Below are 18,035 nucleotides of genomic sequence, written 5' to 3'. Positions count from 1 at the left end.
GATCACTGCAGGTTGGAGTAGCGTACAGAATTACAGATGACATCTGCGATATAACACGTGTACACAATGAATTCCATACTCACCAAAGAGAGACAGGATGCCACATGCTGTCCATACAATCAGCGACATTCCTACGCTGCCCGTGTGCTTTTGTATTGCTTTTGGAGATATAAATATTCCACCTCCAATGATAGTTCCGATGATTATTGAGATTCCTCTTAACAAAGTTACTTTCTTTTTCAGAACCACCTTGTCCCTCTTGTCAGACTGTTTATTGCTCGCTAAGGGTATTCCTTGTGATTCCTTTGTGGGATAGTAGCTGCCTTTGGAAATCATGGCTACATCAGGAGAAGCAGATTTCTTATACATGATGAATAAAAAAAGACCACTAGAATCTCAATGCAGAAAAAAAAGTGCTATGCAGGTAGTATGTAGCGTCACTCTGTGGAAGACAAAGTGCCAGATGCTTCTGATGTCAAACTTTTCTTACAACCAAAGCTGGAAGCTGCTGATCTTGCTTCTTGTTGACACCTGTTCATTCACGCTGCTTGGCTGTCCTATCTTCAGGGACCCAGCCAGCTTCCGCATGGGTTTCAAAATGTGTACAGCATTTAAAGTGCTGTCATACTAAGTTATTGCTGCTGAATGATGATGCAAATTCCCCAGGTTTGCATCAGCCACAGGAAAGACCTTTCATTAGTCAGCAATTCCTACAAAGCAGCTTGTTGCACAAGGAAAGAAAACACAAACTTGATCTTATTACACAAAATCTGGGGTAGTTACAGGAACTCCTGTTGTCTTAAGCTGATCATTGTGACTTGCACAAATGTTATGACAAAGCAGAACAAAGAATAGAATCAAACAATAACTATGCTTCTTGTGTTATATTAGATACGGTCAGTGTAAGTATTAGTAGCTATTCACTGTGACTATGCAAACTGAGACACGCAGGCAAACGTCTAATGACAATTCCATACACATAGAATGCTGTTGGCACAGACAACGGCTATAAAATTCTCCCAGATTTAAAAGTGTATATGATTTTCAGGTTATTCAGGATTTCTCATCTACAATATATAGGAAATATCTTTTTATTTCATGCTTTATATGTTTGTCCTTTTTTTTTTCTTTGTTTCACACTAATTTTATATTAATCTAAACTTTGTTTAAACAGATTGTTAATGATTAACACTTTGCGCATAATTATAATTTTTTTGTGTGTATGTTGTTGGAAAGAAAAGCTTGTTATATAATAGGAAAATTCTTCCTCTAAATAAGCACAGGCGCAAAATAAAACAGTGGGTGATTTTTGTAAAACTCCCATATGGTGTAATTTGGGGTGTTTGTGCAGTTTGCTGGTCTTTTTTAGTTTACCTTTGAGCATTCACTTTGAGCAAAGCAATTAAAGAATGATGCTGTAATTGAAGTGCAGAAATTGCTCAGTTTTCAGTCTACTCTTGCTTTTCAATATTGTTTGTTGTGTAATACAGAGGGTTCTGGTTTTAAAAGTGTTTCAAGACTTCAGGTGAGCATCAGAATCTAAGTAGCAATCTGGGTCAGAGACAGGAGGCAGACAATTAGCAGAGTCCAGGTGGTCCCAATCTGAGTCAGGAGCAGGCAGCAGGTAATAGCAGAATCCAGGTCACAATCCTAGTCAGGTGCAGGTAGCAGGCAGAGGCAATAGAAGAATTAATCCAGATTGCAATCCAAGTCAGGGGCAGACAGCAGGCAATAGCAGAATCCAGGTCACAATCAGAGTTAGGGGCAGACAGCAGCCAGCAGGCAATAGCAGAATCTAGGTCACAAACCGAGTCAGGAGCAGGTAGCAGGCAGAGGCAATAGAAGAATTCAGGTTGCAATCCGAGTCAGGCGCAGGCAGCAGGCAATAGCAGAACCTAGGTCACAAACAGAGTTAGGGGCAGGCAGCAGGCAATAGCAGAATCCTAGTCACAATTGAGTCAGGAGCAGGCAGCAGGCAATAGCAGAATCCAGGTCACAATCCGAGTCTAACGAGGGGTGCAGATCGAGGAGAGTCAGAGGCAGGCCATGTCAGAAACACAATCAACAAAAGAACAGGTGGGGTGGCTGGGAGCGCAAGGCTAGAGAAACCACTCAGTTGTCAGAATGAACAGCACTGACCGTTTGGGAGGGCAGGTCTTTTATAGCCCATTTGGCACAAAAAACGGACGCATGCGCTTGCGCACAATCGTACGCCAAACCCTCGCACATGCGTATGTGATGCCTGCACATGCCCCCAGCCATAACCAACAAACCACGGCCAGCAGCGAGCGCACAGAGAATGGGGGACACTATCCAAGGAGCTGTGGCCTGCAATTATAACATTGACCTAGGCAGCCAAAAATGACCACCTCTGCCGGGAATCTAGTATGTGTATAGCAGCCTCTGATGCCCTCCAACATCTTGGCCAGCATTCAGCTTGTTGCAGGCTAGCAACACATCTGTATAGCCTTGGCCCTGCAATGTCACCAGAGAGGTCGGGTCCCGATCTTCACTAGGTTACATGCCTCGTACATGTGATACAGGATTACTTAAAGGGGGTTTAAAAGATTACATTGTCTTTTCTTAACAATGATGTAATTGAGATATCCTCCTCTTCAGTTGCAAGAAATGTTAAGTGTATTTTAGTTACAAAAAAGTCATAGAAGTTGTATTATTTATTGTAAACATCAGGGGTGTTAAGGGTATGCCTGAACTGAGAGGGATATGGACATTTTCATTTGGACAGATTAATGCACCAGTGCTAAGGACATTCCAAGGAAAGCATCTTCAAATCTTCCACCATGGTCCACTGATTTGACCTATGATGATCCTCAACAAGAACAGTGTAAGGCTTGGTGGTGTATTCTCCACAGTCAGCATGCAACGCATGAGCTGGCGTGGAGGAGGTACACACACCAGCACAAGGAAACAGGCTATCCCTAGTATAGTGGAGGGGAGGACTGACTCCAATAGGAGATTGTGGCACACAGAGCCGGTGCAGATCTGACAGCCACAAACAATGCTTTCGTTATAACGTCTCAGCGCAAAGTAGCGCTGAGCGCATAAACCAGAACTGAGGAGATCAGGACAGGTAGACAGAATGAACGCTTGCTAGCTAGCGGCTACTTAGCGACAGCAAGCGTCCAAAACAAGACAGACTGGAATGAGGCAGCCAATGCGATTGCAGCGATGGCGTGCCTCACAAAGACAGGACAGGATAGTCAGGAAATAGCAGGATCAAGATAGATGAACGTAACACAGACAAATATACAATAAGTATGTTTTCCTAGCGTATTACAATTACAGCTATCAATGAAACTATTTGTAACGTCTGACTAACATATGTATATATCGGCAATGAACCGATATATGACATAAGCAGGAACGCTGACTAGGACTGGAGTAATACAGGGAACAGGACTCTTCGCAGAGATGAACGCAATCCACAAACAGGACCAGGAGCAGGATACTAGCTCAGCACGGGTGCTCACGATACGCGCAAACTACCAAAACGTGCTGGAAAGCTGACTAACTGCACACAGGATATAAACAGTTCGTGTACGTATACATCAGCGACACTGATGTATCAACGTAACACGAATACAAGGAAAATAATAAACGTGCTGGTATGCATATATATGGGCAATGAACCAATATATGATGCAAAACCAGCAAAGTATCTTTTAGAACAAGAACCACGATCGGGGGCTGAAGCGACAGCAAGACTAGCTTAAACTGAAGCTATGAAAACCCGAGGAGTCCTGCAGGAAGCAGATCTTTATACTGAGGTCATCCAATGGGAGCAGACATGCAGATTCCCACACAGGTGAATGATAATCAGTCACAAGCTGACAGCAGGGAAAGGCAGACAAAGCTATGCAGCTTGCATGGAAAGAGATCAGAACTGCCTGAGCTGCAGCACTACTACTTCCAGCAACACCTGCTGCAGCAGCGATCATTACAGTACCCCCGCCCTTAAAAGCGGATTCCAGACGCTTTTCAAAACTGAAATTCCCAACAAAACAGTCTGACTGATAATTCATGATGACCGGGACAGCCCGGCAAGACCGAATTCCAGAATCAGCCCCCACAAGACTGGACCCAACAGAACCAGAACCTACAGAACCATGCCCATCAGTACTACAAGCCCCAGTGTGACACCCATCAGAACCATGATTTCCAGAAGAAAGCCCTCCGAAACTCCCTGAGCGATACCCACCGCCTTCCAGGAACCGTTCAAAAACGCCAAAGCCTTTGCAATGCCCACCGGGACTATCTTTACCAACACAAAACCCACTGTTGAACCAGTCCAAGGCACCAGGACAAGTTTTCTCAGAGACCTCCCAGAACACCTTGAAGCTCCCATAGGTCAGAACGCCCCTTAGGCTCACATGGAGAACTATCAAGAACCCCTATGGAACCTAGGGCAATTCCCGAGTCAGGGCCACAAGGACAAACATCAAGATCAGGGCTTTCAGGGACCAGAACCATCTCTGGGCATGCAGGCAGACTGGCAACATCAGAACATGTTCCTACTAAGGAAGCATCAGAGCACGCTAACACCTTAGACACACTTGGGCATTATGGCACACAAAGAACATCTGGGCACACTGGCACAAGAGAAACCTCTGGGCATGTCAAGGAACTGTGAGCCTCAGGGTCAGCCAAGACAGGACCAAAACCAGGACTGGCCAAAAAAAAAATCATCATGACTAGACTTCGCAACTACTGGACTTTTACACGAGAATGCAGGATCAGACTTAGATGTCGCTGATTCCAGCAAAGTCAGTAACAAATCAGATTCAGGGGCACTAACAAGACAGGACAAATCTTCTGATGTATGCACTGAACCAGATAGGGACTCCACAACTACCTCTGGACTGGACAGAGACTCATCTAATACACTGGATTGGAGCTCATGAGGCGCTGCAGAACAAGTCAGTATTGCAGCAGCCCCCACTGGACTAGGCAAAACTGAGGAATTCCCTGGACAGGAAGGGGACTCTGGAACCTCTGCCACAGCGGCCAGAGAACCAGAATCTTTCAGGATACAGGGCTGGGTTTCAGGAACACTCATCAGACCGGACTGAAATTCTGAGATTTCTATTATTTTGACCAGAGAATCAGAATTATCCATGTTACAGGGCAAGACTTCTGAAACATTCAGAGGACAGGGCTGGAGTTCCTCGGCTGTTACAACACTGGAGAGGGACTCAACAACATTGGTTAAATCAGACTGTGTACAGGGCAAGGTATCTAACACACTTGCTGACGAGGACAATATTTCAATGGCTTCTGCTTTGCTGGGCAGAAATTCATCAAGTTTTATTAGAGCAGACTGTAATTCCAAAACAGCTGCTAGACAAGTGAATATTACTGCAACACCAACTGAGGTAAGCAGTGCCTCAGACTCCTCCGCTAGAGGGTTTGAAGTATCCAAAGTACTGGGTGAAGCATAAGACTCTGCGACCACAGCTTCACTGGACAGGATCACTGAACAGTCCATATTGCAGGGCAAAACCATGGAAGCACCTGCTGGACAGCATAATGATTCTGTGACCTGAGTTTCATTGGAGAGATCTACTGCACAATTCATGGTACAGGGCAAATTTACTGGAATATTTTCTGAACAAGGTAATAATTCTGCGATTTCAGGTTCACATAGCAGATGCTCTGAGCTATTCACGAAACTAGAGCGAGGTGTAGAAACAGGAAGATCAAGACACAATGTTTGCGCATCTGAATCACCATTCATTTGTAAAATTGGAAAATTCAGATGCTGGGGTTCTGAGGTTTCTAGACAGGATTGCTGGGACTCGGAAACTGATGTAGTGCATCTATTGGCATCTGCTGGATCAGACAGGAGTTGAACTTTATTAACACAGGTAATTTCTGCAAAAGTGTTTGCAGAGGCAGGCAAGATTTTTCTGGTGTCTGTTTCACTGAACAAAGAGTCATGAGTACTGGCTAGGCTGGACTCGGAAGTCAGCAGGACCTCTGGATTCTCTGCTGAGAAATTTGCGCAGGGCAAGGTTAACCACTTGAGGACCTAGGGCTTTCTACCCCTTAAAGGGAACCTTAACTGGCGAGCAAAAAAAAATTCACTTACCTGGGGGCTTTCCCAAGCCTCCCGCAGCCGTCCGGTGCCCGCGCCGGTCCTTCGGTGCCCTCCGGTCTCCCTCCGCCGCTAAGTTTCGTTTTCGGACGACTGCCAGTCGTCCTCGGGCCACTTCCGCATTCCTCGTCGTAAACTGCAGTAAAGCGCGCCGCATGACGCGTTTGGCGTCATGCACATGACGCGTTCGGCGTCATGCGGACGCGCTTTACTGCAGTTTACGACGAGGAGTGCGGAAGAGGCCCGAGGACGACTGGCAGTCGTCCGAAAACGAAACTTAGCGGCGGAGGGAGACCGGAGGGCACCGAAGGACCGGCGCGGGCACCGGACGGCTGCGGGAGGCTTGGGAAAGCCCCCAGGTAAGTGAATTTTTTTTTGCTCGCCAGTTAAGGTTCCCTTTAAGGACCGGCCACTTTTTTTCCATTCAGACCACTGCAGCTTTCACGGTTTATTGCTCGCTCATACAACCTACCACCTAAATGAATTTTGGCTCCTTTTCTTGTCACTAATAAAGCTTTCTTTTGGTGCTATTTGATTGCTCCTGTGATTTTTACTTTTTATTATATTAATCAAAAAAGACATGAATTTTGGCAAAAAAATGATTTTTTTAACTTTCTGTGCTGACATTTTTCAAATAAAGTAAAATTTCTGTATACATGCAGCACGAAAAATGTGGACAAACATGTTTTTGATAAAAAAAAAACCATTCAGTGTATATTTATTGGTTTGGGTAAAAGTTATAGCGTTTACAAACTATGGTGCAAAAAGTGAATTTTCCCATTTTCAAGCATCTCTGACTTTTCTGACCCCCTGTCATGTTTCATGAGGGGCTAGAATTCCAGGATAGTATAAATACCCCCCAAATGACCCCATTTTGGAAAGAAGACATCCCAAAGTATTCACTGAGAGGCATAGTGAGTTCATAGAAGATTTTATTTTTTGTCACAAGTAAGCGGAAAATGACACTTTGTGAGGGAAAAAAAAAAAAAAAGTTTCCATTTCTTCTAACTTGCGACAAAAAAAAATGAAATCTGCCACGGACTCACCATGCCCCTCTCTGAATACCTTGAAGGGTCTACTTTCCAAAATGGGGTCATTTGTGGGGTGTGTTTACTGTCCTGACATTTTGGGGGGTGCTAAATTGTAAGCACCCCTGTAAAGCCTAAAGGTGCTCATTGGACTTTGGACCCCTTAGCGCAGTTAGGCTGCAAAAAAGTGCCACACATGTGGTATTGACGTACTCAGGAGAAGTAGTATAATGTGTTTTGGGGTGTATTTTTACACATACCCATGCTGGGTGGGAGAAATATCTCTGTAAATGACAATTTGTTAATTTTTTTTTACACACAATTGTCCATTTACAGAGATATTTCTCCCACTCAGCATGGGTATGTGTAAAAATACACCACAAAACACATTATACTACTTCTCCTGAGTACGGCGATACCACATGTGTGGCACTTTTTTGCACCCTAACTGCGCTAAAGGGCCCAAAGTCCAATGAGTACCTTTAGGATTTCACAGGTCATTTTGAGAAATTTCATTTTAAGACTACTCCTCACGGTTTAGGGCCCCTAAAATGCCAGAGCAGTATAGGAACCCCACAAATGACCCCATTTTAGAAAGAAGACACCCCAAGGAATTCCGTTAGGAGTATGGTGAGTTCATAGAAGATTTTATTTTTTGTCAAAAGTTAGCGGAAAATGACACTTTGTGAAAAAACACAATTAAAATCAATTTCCGCTAACTTTTGACAAAAAATAAAATCTTCTATGAACTCACCATACTCCTAACGGAATACCTTGGGGTGTCTTATTTCTAAAATGGGGTCATTTGTGGGGTTCCTATACTGCCCTGGCATTTTAGGGGTACTAAACCGTGAGGAGTAGTCTTGAAACGAAATTTCTCAAAATGACCTGTGAAATCCTAAAGGTACTCATTGGACTTTGGGCCCTTTAGCGCAGTTAGGGTGCAAAAAAGTGCCACACATGTGGTATCGCCATACTCGGGAGAAGTAGTACAATGTGTTTTGGGGTGTATTTTTACACATACCCATGCTGGGTGGGAGAAATACCTCTGTAAATGGACAATTGTGTGTAAAAAAATCAAAAGATTGTCATTTACAGAGGTATTTCTCCCACCCAGCATGGGTATGTGTAAAAATACACCCCAAAACACATTGTACTACTTCTCCCGAGTACGGCGATACCACATGTGTGGCACTTTTTTGCACCCTAACTGCACTAAGGGGCCCAAAGTCCAATGAGTACCTTTAGGATTTCACAGGTCATTTTTGTTTCAAGACTACTCCTCACGGTTTAGGGCCCCTAAAATGCCAGGGCAGTATAGGAACCCCACTAATGACCCCATTTTAGAAAGAAGACACCCCAAGGTATTCCGTTAGGAGTATGGTGAGTTCATAGAAGTTTTTATTTTTTTGTCACAAGTTAGCGGAAATTGATTTTAATAGTTTTTTTTCACAAAGTGTCATTTTCCGCTAACTTGTGACAAAAAATAAAAACTTCTATGAACTCACCATACTCCGTACGGAATACCTTTGGGTGTCTTCTTTCTAGAATGGGGTCATTTGTGGGGTTCCTATACTGCCCTGGCATTTTAGGGGCCCTAAACCGTGAGGAGTAGTCTTGAAACCAAATGTCGCAAAATGACCTGTGAAATCCTAAAGGTACTCATTGGACTTTGGGCCCCTTAGCGTACTTAGGGTGTAAAAAAGTGCCACACATGTGGTACCGCCGTACTCAGGAGAAGTAGTATAATGCGTTTTGGGGTGTATTTTTACACATACCCATGCTAAGTGGGAGAAATATCTCTGTAAATGACAATTGTTTGATTTTTTTACACACAATTGTCCATTTACATAGAAATTTCTCCCACCCAGGATGGGTATGTGTAAAAATACACCCCAAAACACATTATACTACTTTTCATGAGTACGGCGGTACCACATGTGTGACACTTTTTTGCAGCCTAGGTGCGCTAAGGGGCCCAACGTCCTATTCACAGGTCATTTTGAAGCATTTGTTTTCTAGACTACTCCTCGCGGTTTAGGGCCCCTAAAATGCCAGGGCAGTATTGGAACCCCACAAGTGACCCCATTTTAGAAAGAAGACACCCCAAGGTATTCCGTTAGGTGTATGGCGAGTTCATAGAAGATTTTATTTTTTGTCACAAGTTAGTGAAAAATGACACTTTGTGAAAAAAAAACAATAAAAATTAATTTCCGCTAACTTTTGACAAAAAATAAAATCTTCTATGAACTCGTCATACACCTAACAGAATACCTTGGGGTGTCTTTTTTTCTAAAATGGGGTCACTTGTGGGGTTCCTATACCGCCCTGGCATTTTACAGGCCCAAAACCGTGAGTAGTCTGGAAACCAAATGTCTCAAAATGACTGTTCAGGGGTATAAGCATCTGCAAATTTTGATGACAGGTGGTCTATGAGGGGCCGAATTTTGTGGAACCGGTCATAAGCAGGGTGGCCTTTTAGATGACAGGTTGTATTGGGCCTGATCTGATGGATAGGAGTGCTAGGGGGGTGACAGGAGGTGATTGATGGGTGTCTCAGGGGGTGGTTAGAGGGGAAAATAGATGCAATCAATGCACTGGGGAGGTGATCGGAAGGGGGTCTGAGGGGGATCTGAGGGTTTGGCCGAGTGATCAGGAGCCCACACGGGGCAAATTCGGGCCTGATCTGATGGGTAGGTGTGCTAGGGGGTGACAGGAGGTGATTGATGGGTGTCTCAAGGTGTGATTAGAGGGGGGAATAGATGCAAGCAATGCACTGGCGAGGTGATCAGGGCTGGGGTCTGAGGGCATTCTGAGGGTGTGGGCGGGTGATTGAGTGCCCTAGGGGCAGATAGGGGTCTAATCTGATAGGTAGCAGTGACAGGGGGTGATTGATGGGTAATTAGTGGGTGTTTAGGGTAGAGAATAGATGGAAACACTGCGCTTGGGTGGTGATCTGATGTCGGATCTGCGGGCGATCTATTGGTGTGGGTGGGTGATCAGTTTGCCCGCAAGGGGCAGGTTAGGGGCTGATTGATGGGTGGCAGTGACAGCGGGTGATTGATGGGTGGCAGTGACAGGGGGTGATTGATGGGTGGCAGTGACAGGGGGTGATTGATGGGTGATTGATAGGTGATTGACAGGTAATCAGTGGGTTATTACAGGTGAGAACAGATGTAAATATTGCACTGGCAAATTGATAAGGGGGGGTCTGAGAGCAATCTGAGCGTGTAGGCGGGCGATTGGGTGCCCGCAAGGGGCAGATTAGGGTCTGATCTGATGGGTAACAGTGACAGGTGGTGATAGGGGGTGATTGATGGGTGATTGATGGGTAATTAGTGGGTGTTTAGAGGAGAGAATAGATGGAAACACTGCGCTTGGGTGGTGATCTGATGTCGGATCTGCGGGCGATCTATTGGTGTGGGTGGGTGATCAGTTTGCCCGCAAGGGGCAGGTTAGGGGCTGATTGTTGGGTGGCAGTGACAGGGGGTGATTGATGGGTGATAGGTGATTGGCAGGTGATTGACAGGTGATCAGTGGGTTATTACAGGGAAGGACAGATGTAAATATTGCACTGGCGAATTGATAAAGGGGGGTCTGAGGGCAATCTGAGCGTGTAGGCGGGTGATTGGGTGCCCGCAAGGGGCAGATTAGGGTCTGATCTGATAGGTAACAGTGACAGGTGGTGATAGGGAGTGATTGATGGGTGATTGATGGGTAATTAGTGGGTGTTTAGAGGAGAGAATAGATGTAAACGCTGCGCTTGGGTGGTGATCTGATGTCGGATCCGCGGGCGATCTATTGGTGTGGGTGGGTGATCATATTGCCCGCAAGGGGCAGGTTAGGGGCTGATTGTTGGGTGGCAGTGACAGGGGGTGATTGATGGGTGATAGGTGATTGGCAGGTGATTGACAGGTGATCAGTGGGTTATTACAGGGAAGGACAGATGTAATTAATGCACTGGCGAATTGATAAGGGGGGGGGGGTGTGTGAGGGCAATCTGAGCGTGTGGGCGGGTGATTGGGTGCCCGCAAGGGGCAGATTAGGGTCTGATCTGATAGGTAACAGTGACAGGTGGTGATAGGGGGTGATTGATGGGTGATTGATGGGTAATTAGTGGGTGTTTAGAGAAGATAACAGATGTAAACGATACATTTGGGAGGTAATCTGACGGCGGGTTTGCGGGCGATCTAATGGTGTGGGTGGGTGATCAGATTGCCCGCAAGGGGCAGGTTAGGGGCTGATTGATGGGTGGCAGTGACAGGGGGTGACAGGGGGTGATTGATGGGTGATAGGTGATTGGCAGGTGATTGACAGGTGATCAGTGGGTTATTACAGGGAAGAACAGATGTAATTAATGCACTGGTGAATTGATAAGGGGGAGGTCAGAGGGCAATCTGAGCGTGTGGGCGGGTGATTGGGTGCCCGCAAGGGGCAGATTAGGGTCTGATCTGATAGGTAAAAGTGACAGGTGGTGATAGGGGGTGATTGATGGGTGATTGATGGGTAATTAGTGGGTGTTTAGAGGAGAGAATAGATGTAAACAATGGATTTGGGAGGTGATCTGATGTCGGATCTGCGGGCGATCTATTAGTGTGGGGGGGGGTGATCAGATTGCCCGCAAGGGGCAGGTTAGGGGCTGATTGATGGGTGGCAGTGACAGGGGGTGATTGACGGGTGATTGACGGGTGATTGACAGGTGATGGACAGGTGATTGACAGGTGATCAGGGGGGATAGATGCATACAGTACATGGGGGGGGGGTCTGGGGGAGGGGGTCTGGGGAGAATCTGAGGGGTGGGGGGGTGATCAGGAGGGAGCGGGGGGCAGGGGGGGGGATAAAAAAAAAATAGCGTTGACAGATAGTGACAGGGAGTGATTGATGGGTGATTAGGGGGGTGATTGGGTGCAAACAGGGGTCTGGGGGGTGGGCAGGGGGGGTCTGATGGGTGCTGTGGGCGATCTGGGGCAGGGGGGGGAAATCAGTGTGCTTGGTGCAGACTAGGGTGGCTGCAGCCTGCCCTGGTGGTCCCTCGGACATTGGGACCACCAGGGCAGGAGGCAGCCTGTATAATACACTTTGTAAACATTACAAAGTGTATTATACACTTTGTATGCGGCGATCGTCGGGTTAACATCCCGCCGGCGCTTCCGTATGGCCAGCGGGATGTTGCGGCGGGTGAGCGGCGCCAGGCGGAGGCGGAGGATCGCGTCACGGATGACGCGATCGCTCCGCCCATGCCCATACAAGGACCTCCGCCAATTGTCAATACGGCGGTCCTTGCGGCGTCCACTTCCCGGCCGCCAATTGTATATACGGCGGTCGGGAAGTGGTTAAGAATGTATCAGTGGCTTCTTTTTTACTGGTAAGTAACACTGAGTTATCCATGGTACAGGGTGGAATTGCAGGAACTTCAATTTCATACAAAAAGAGCTCCGAATCACCTGCTGAATCAGCCAAAGGTGCTGAAGCAGGCGGGTCAGAACGCCAAATTTGCGAATTCGGAGTCACATAAAAATCATCCAAAATCAGTTCCCACACATCAATCAATGGAGCCACAAAGTCATACCCACACACACCAGTTTTTATTAGGTTATAGGCAGACTTAATGCATGCATTCAATACTAATTCACTTTTTGCACTGTAAAATTGACAAAATGAACTTGAATCATTCTTCCATTCATTGACCAGAGCTTCCATCTCTCCTTTCTCAAATGGAGGATTCCAAGCATACTTAACAGGCAGATCATGGTTTGCAGATATGATTGTAGCAGGGACATATATTGGGTTAATTAGCAGGTGATTGGCAGATTCCTTATTCCTAAGAATCTCCAATACCTGTAGCAAGTGCTGAACTGTAGTGTATGCAAACTTTCCTTGCTTCACAAATAAGTTGATTTGTTCAATACTCTGTAATATCTCCTCATAATCATACTCAGATAATTCTTTTAAACAAAAATCTTTATTTTCCCTAGCCAGGGAGGAAAGTTCATTAGTAGTTTCATAAGTCCATTTAACTCCCCTGAAAGACAATTGCATTTCATTATCTGTTAATGGCAGAATCTCATTATAGGTCTCAGTCGCTAAGGATAACGACTCTGCAGATCGAACACGTTTCTTAGAACGTTTGCGTTTTGCCTTAGACCCTGCTGTTTTTGGTGATTTATTCAAGGCTGCAGGAAAATTATCAGTAACACTTTCTGCTTGCTGAACATTTTTGCAAGCAATTGAAGGAGAAGCTGATTGGCCTGCTGCCAGGAGTTCATTAAGAGGAAAAGGCAATGGATCTATGCGCAACCAGTTATGGATCACAAACGCTAGAAATTCCAGTGGTCTCTCTTTCAAATCGGAATGATTGAGAACATCAAATGCCCACTGGAATAATTCCCCTTTAAACAAAATATAACTTAGTTGGAGTGCCCAGGTTGAAACAGGAGTCGCTTGGAGATCGGGATTGGCCAGGAACCTGGCACATTCAGAGAAAAACTCATTTTCTGTTTCGGAGTTAAATTCTTCAAATTTCTTAAAGGAACAGGAACCATAATTAACAGTGTCATACTTTCTGGGAATCCCCCCCACAATGGGGATTGGTAATGGGGTTTTCATAATGTAAGGCTTGGTGGTGTATTCTCCACAGTCAGCATGCAACGCATGAGCTGGCGTGGAGGAGGTACACACACCAGCACAAGGAAACAGGCTATCCCTAGTATAGTGGAGGGGAGGACTGACTCCAATAGGAGATTGTGGCGCACAGAGCCGGTGCAGATCTGACAGCCACAAACAATGCTTTCGTTATAACGTCTCAGCGCAAAGTAGCGCTGAGCGCATAAACCAGAACTGAGGAGATCAGGACAGGTAGACAGAATGAACGCTTGCTAGCTAGCGGCTACTTAGCGACAGCAAGCGTCCAAAACAAGACAGACTGGAATGAGGCAGCCAATGCGATTGCAGCGATGGCGTGCCTCACAAAGACAGGACAGGATAGTCAGGAAATAGCAGGATCAAGATAGATGAACGTAACACAGACAAATATACAAAAAGTATGTTTTCCTAGCGTATTACAATTACAGCTATCAATGAAACTATTTGTAACGTCTGACTAACATATGTATATATCGGCAATGAACCGATATATGACATAAGCAGGAACGCTGACTAGGACTGGAGTAATACAGGGAACAGGACTCAGAAGGATTCGCTATCTCTTCGCAGAGATGAACGCAATCCACAAACGGTAACAGAACAGGATTCAGAAGGATTCGTTATCTCTTCGCAGAGATGAACGCAATCCACAAACAGGACCAGGAGCAGGATGCTAGCTCAGCACGGGTGCTCACGATACGCGCAAACTACCAAAACGTGCTGGAAAGCTGACTAACTGCACACAGGATATAAACAGTTCGTGTACGTATACATCAGCGACACTGATGTATCAACGTAACACGAATACAAGGAAAATAATAAACGTGCTGGTATGCATATATATGGGCAATGAACCAATATGTGATGCAAAACCAGCAAAGTATCTTTTAGAACAAGAACCACGATCGGGGGCTGAAGCGACAGCAAGACTAGCTTAAACTGAGGCTATGAAAACCCGAGGAGTCCTGCAGGAAGCAGATCTTTATACTGAGGTCATCCAATGGGAGCAGACATGCAGATTCCCACACAGGTGAATGATAATCAGTCACAAGCTGACAGCAGGGAAAGGCAGACAAAGCTATGCAGCTTGCATGGAAAGAGATCAGAACTGCCTGAGCTGCAGCACTACTACTTCCAGCAACACCTGCTGCAGCAGCGATCATTACAAACAGATTCCCTTGGTTCACATCAATGGGGAGCTCTAGTTAAGAGAATCAATGTTGTCTTGCCAAGGCTTCCTTCTCAGATCTCTATAATGATCTGAAAAGGTTGGACTACCCTTTTTAATGTAAAATAAATATGAAGGGGGGGGGGGCACATGCAAAGCTTTACCCATGCACTCACATGCATTTTTGCATCCTCATTATCCAGTGCTAGAAATTCTCAGTGAGTTGCTAATTTTCCTGGCTTGTATGCAAATATAAAGTAAACTTGACCCGGCAGCATCCATACGTTTCCCACTCAACTCACCTCACTAGTGTTGGGCGAACATCTAGATGTTCGGGTTCGGGCCGAACAGGCCGAACATGGCCGCGATGTTCGGGTGTTCGACCCGAACTCCGAACATAATGGAAGTCAATGGGGACCCGAACTTTTGTGGTTTGTAAAGCCTCCTTACATGCTACATACCCCAAATTTACAGGGTATGTGCACCTTGGGAGTGGGTACAAGAGGAAAAAAAAATTAGCAAAAAGAGCTTATAGTTTTTGAGAAAATCGATTTTAAAGTTTCAAAGGGAAAACTGTCTTTTAAATGCGGGAAATGTCTGTTTTCTTTGCACAGGTAACATGTTTTTTGTCGGCATGCAGTCATAAATGTAATACATATAAGAGGTTCCAGGAAAAGGGACCGGTAACGCTAACCCAGCAGCAGCACACGTGATGGAACAGGAGGAGGGTGGCGCAGGAGGAGAAGAAGGCCACGCTTTGTGAGACACAACAACCCCGGCCTTGCATGAGGGCAAGAAGCGTGCGGATAGCATGCTTTGTACCGCCATGCAGTCATAAATGTAATAAAGATAAGTGGTTCAATAAACAGGGACCACGCGGCAACGCTAACCCAGCAGCAGCAGACGTGATGGAACAGGAGCAGGCGCAGGAGGAGAAGGCCACGCTTTGTGAGACACAACAACCCAGGCCTTGCATGAGGGCAAGAAGCGTGCGGATAGCATGCTTTGTACCGCCATGCAGTCATAAATGTAATAAAGATAAGTGGTTCAATAAACAGGGACCACGCGGCAACGCTAACCCAGCAGCAGCAGACGTGATGGAACAGGAGCAGGCGCAGGAGGAGAAGGCCACGCTTTGTGAGACACAACAACCCAGGCCTTGCATGTGGACAAAAAGCGTGCGGATATAGCAGCAATGCTTTTTGCCGCCATGCAGTCATAAATGTAATACAGATGAGAGGTTCAATAAACAGGGCCCGGAAACGCAACACCATCCCAGATGTTCATTGGTCATGTTACTTGGTTGGGGTCCTGGAGTGTTGCGTAGTCATTTCCAATCCAGGATTGATTCATTTTAATTTGAGTCAGACGGTCTGCATTTTCTGTAGAGAGGCGGATACGCCGATCTGTGACGATGCCTCCGGCAGCACTGAAACAGCGTTCCGACATAACGCTGGCTGCCGGGCAAGCCAGCACCTCTATTGCGTACATTGCCAGTTCGTGCCAGGTGTCTAGCTTCGATACCCAATAGTTGAAGGGTGCAGATGGATGGTTCGACACAGCTACGCCATCTGACATGTAGTCCTTGACCATCTTCTCCAGGCGATCGGTGTTGGAGGTGGATCTGCACGCTTGCTGTTCAGTGGGCTGCGGCTGCATGGGTGTCAGAAAATTTTCCCACTCCAAGGACACTGCCGATACCATTCCCTTTTGGGTACTAGCTGCGGCTTGCGTTGTTTGCTGCCCTCCTGGTCGTCCTGGGTTTGCGGAAGTCAGTCTGTCTGCGTACAACTGGCTAGAGGAGGGGGAGGATGTCAATCTCCTCTCTAAAGTCTCCACAAGGGCCTGCTGGTATTCTTCCATTTTGACCTGTCTGACTCTTTCTTCAAGCAGTTTTGGAACATTGTGTTTGTACCGTGGATCCAGAAGGGTATAAACCCAGTAATTGGTGTTGTCCAGAATGCGCACAATGCGTGGGTCACGTTCAATGCAGTCTAGCATGAATTGAGCCATGTGTGCCAGAGTCCTACCAGAATCCTCATCATCCTCTTGTGAGCGTTGTGATAGTTGTTGTGATGCATCATAGTCGTCACCTTCCTCCTGGTCTGCTTCTGCTGACCATTCGCGTTGAATTGTGGAAGTCCAACGTGCACCGCTCTGGCCCTCGTCAGTGGTGGCATGAAATTCCTGCTCCAACTCCAGCTGTTCCTCCTCCTCTTCTTCGTCATAGCTGCTGGGGCCAGCGTTCCCTGAGGCGGATGGCCTGATGTTGGTACCATCACGCTGATCGTTTTCTCCTTCAGATTCCCCCAGTTGCATCATGACAGCTGTTTCCTTGATTTTTAACATCGACCTCTTCAGTAAACACAGCAGTGGTATGGTAATGCTGACTGAAGAGTTGTCACTGCTCACAAGCAACGTGGATTGCTCAAAATTTTGGAGGACTTGGCAGAGGTCCAACATGTTGGCCCAATCGGATCCACAGAAGCTTGGCAGCTGGCCGGATGCGCCTCGGTACTGCGCCGTCATGTACTGGACCACTGCACTCTTCTGCTCGCAAAAGCGGGCTAGCATGTGCAGCGTAGAATTCCAGCGCGTAGGGACATCACACAGCAAGCGATGGTGGGGGAGATTGAAGCGCTCCTGCATCTTGGCGAGTGCCCCCGAAGCAGTACTGGAATTTCTACAATGTTTGGACACTCGACGCACCTTCAACAGCAGATCGGGCACGCCTGGGTATGTCCTCAGGAACCGCTGAACTACTAGGTTCATCACGTGCGCCAGGCAAGGGATGTGTGTCAGCTTAGCCAACCTTAAAGCGCGAATGAGATTACTCCCATTATCACACACAACCATGCCCGGTTTAAGGTCCAGCGGTGCCAGCCACAAATCCGTCTGTTCCTTTATTCCCCTCCAAATTTCCTCCCCTGTGTGCTGCTTATCCCCAAGGCAGATTAGCTTCAGCAACGCTTGCTGACGCATGCCAACAGCTGTGCTGCACTGCTTCCACGATCCTACTGCTGCTGGGTTAGCGTTTCCGGATGAGGTACAGCTTTGAGATGCGTTGGAGGAGAAGGAGTCA

At 46.5% G+C, this 18,035-nt stretch overlaps 1 protein-coding gene across 1 annotated transcript in view; it reads right to left on the bottom strand.

Moving 5' to 3' along the window:
- The window catches only part of SLC7A11 (solute carrier family 7 member 11), a 414,966-nt gene extending 414,311 nt beyond the window's left edge, over positions 1–655 (bottom strand). The window contains exon 1 of the mRNA XM_068279755.1: positions 84–655. Coding sequence (XP_068135856.1) covers positions 84–369 — 286 coding nt within the window. The 5' untranslated portion in view covers positions 370–655. The remainder of the gene's footprint in view (positions 1–83) is intronic.
- Positions 656–18,035: the final 17,380 nt, after the last annotated feature.

Source organism: Hyperolius riggenbachi, chromosome 1 (genome assembly GCF_040937935.1).
Source record: "Hyperolius riggenbachi isolate aHypRig1 chromosome 1, aHypRig1.pri, whole genome shotgun sequence".
Taxonomy (NCBI): domain Eukaryota; kingdom Metazoa; phylum Chordata; class Amphibia; order Anura; family Hyperoliidae; genus Hyperolius; species Hyperolius riggenbachi.
The sequence above is the reverse complement of the archived record's forward strand: the minus strand, read 5'-3'. Positions and strand labels throughout refer to the sequence as shown.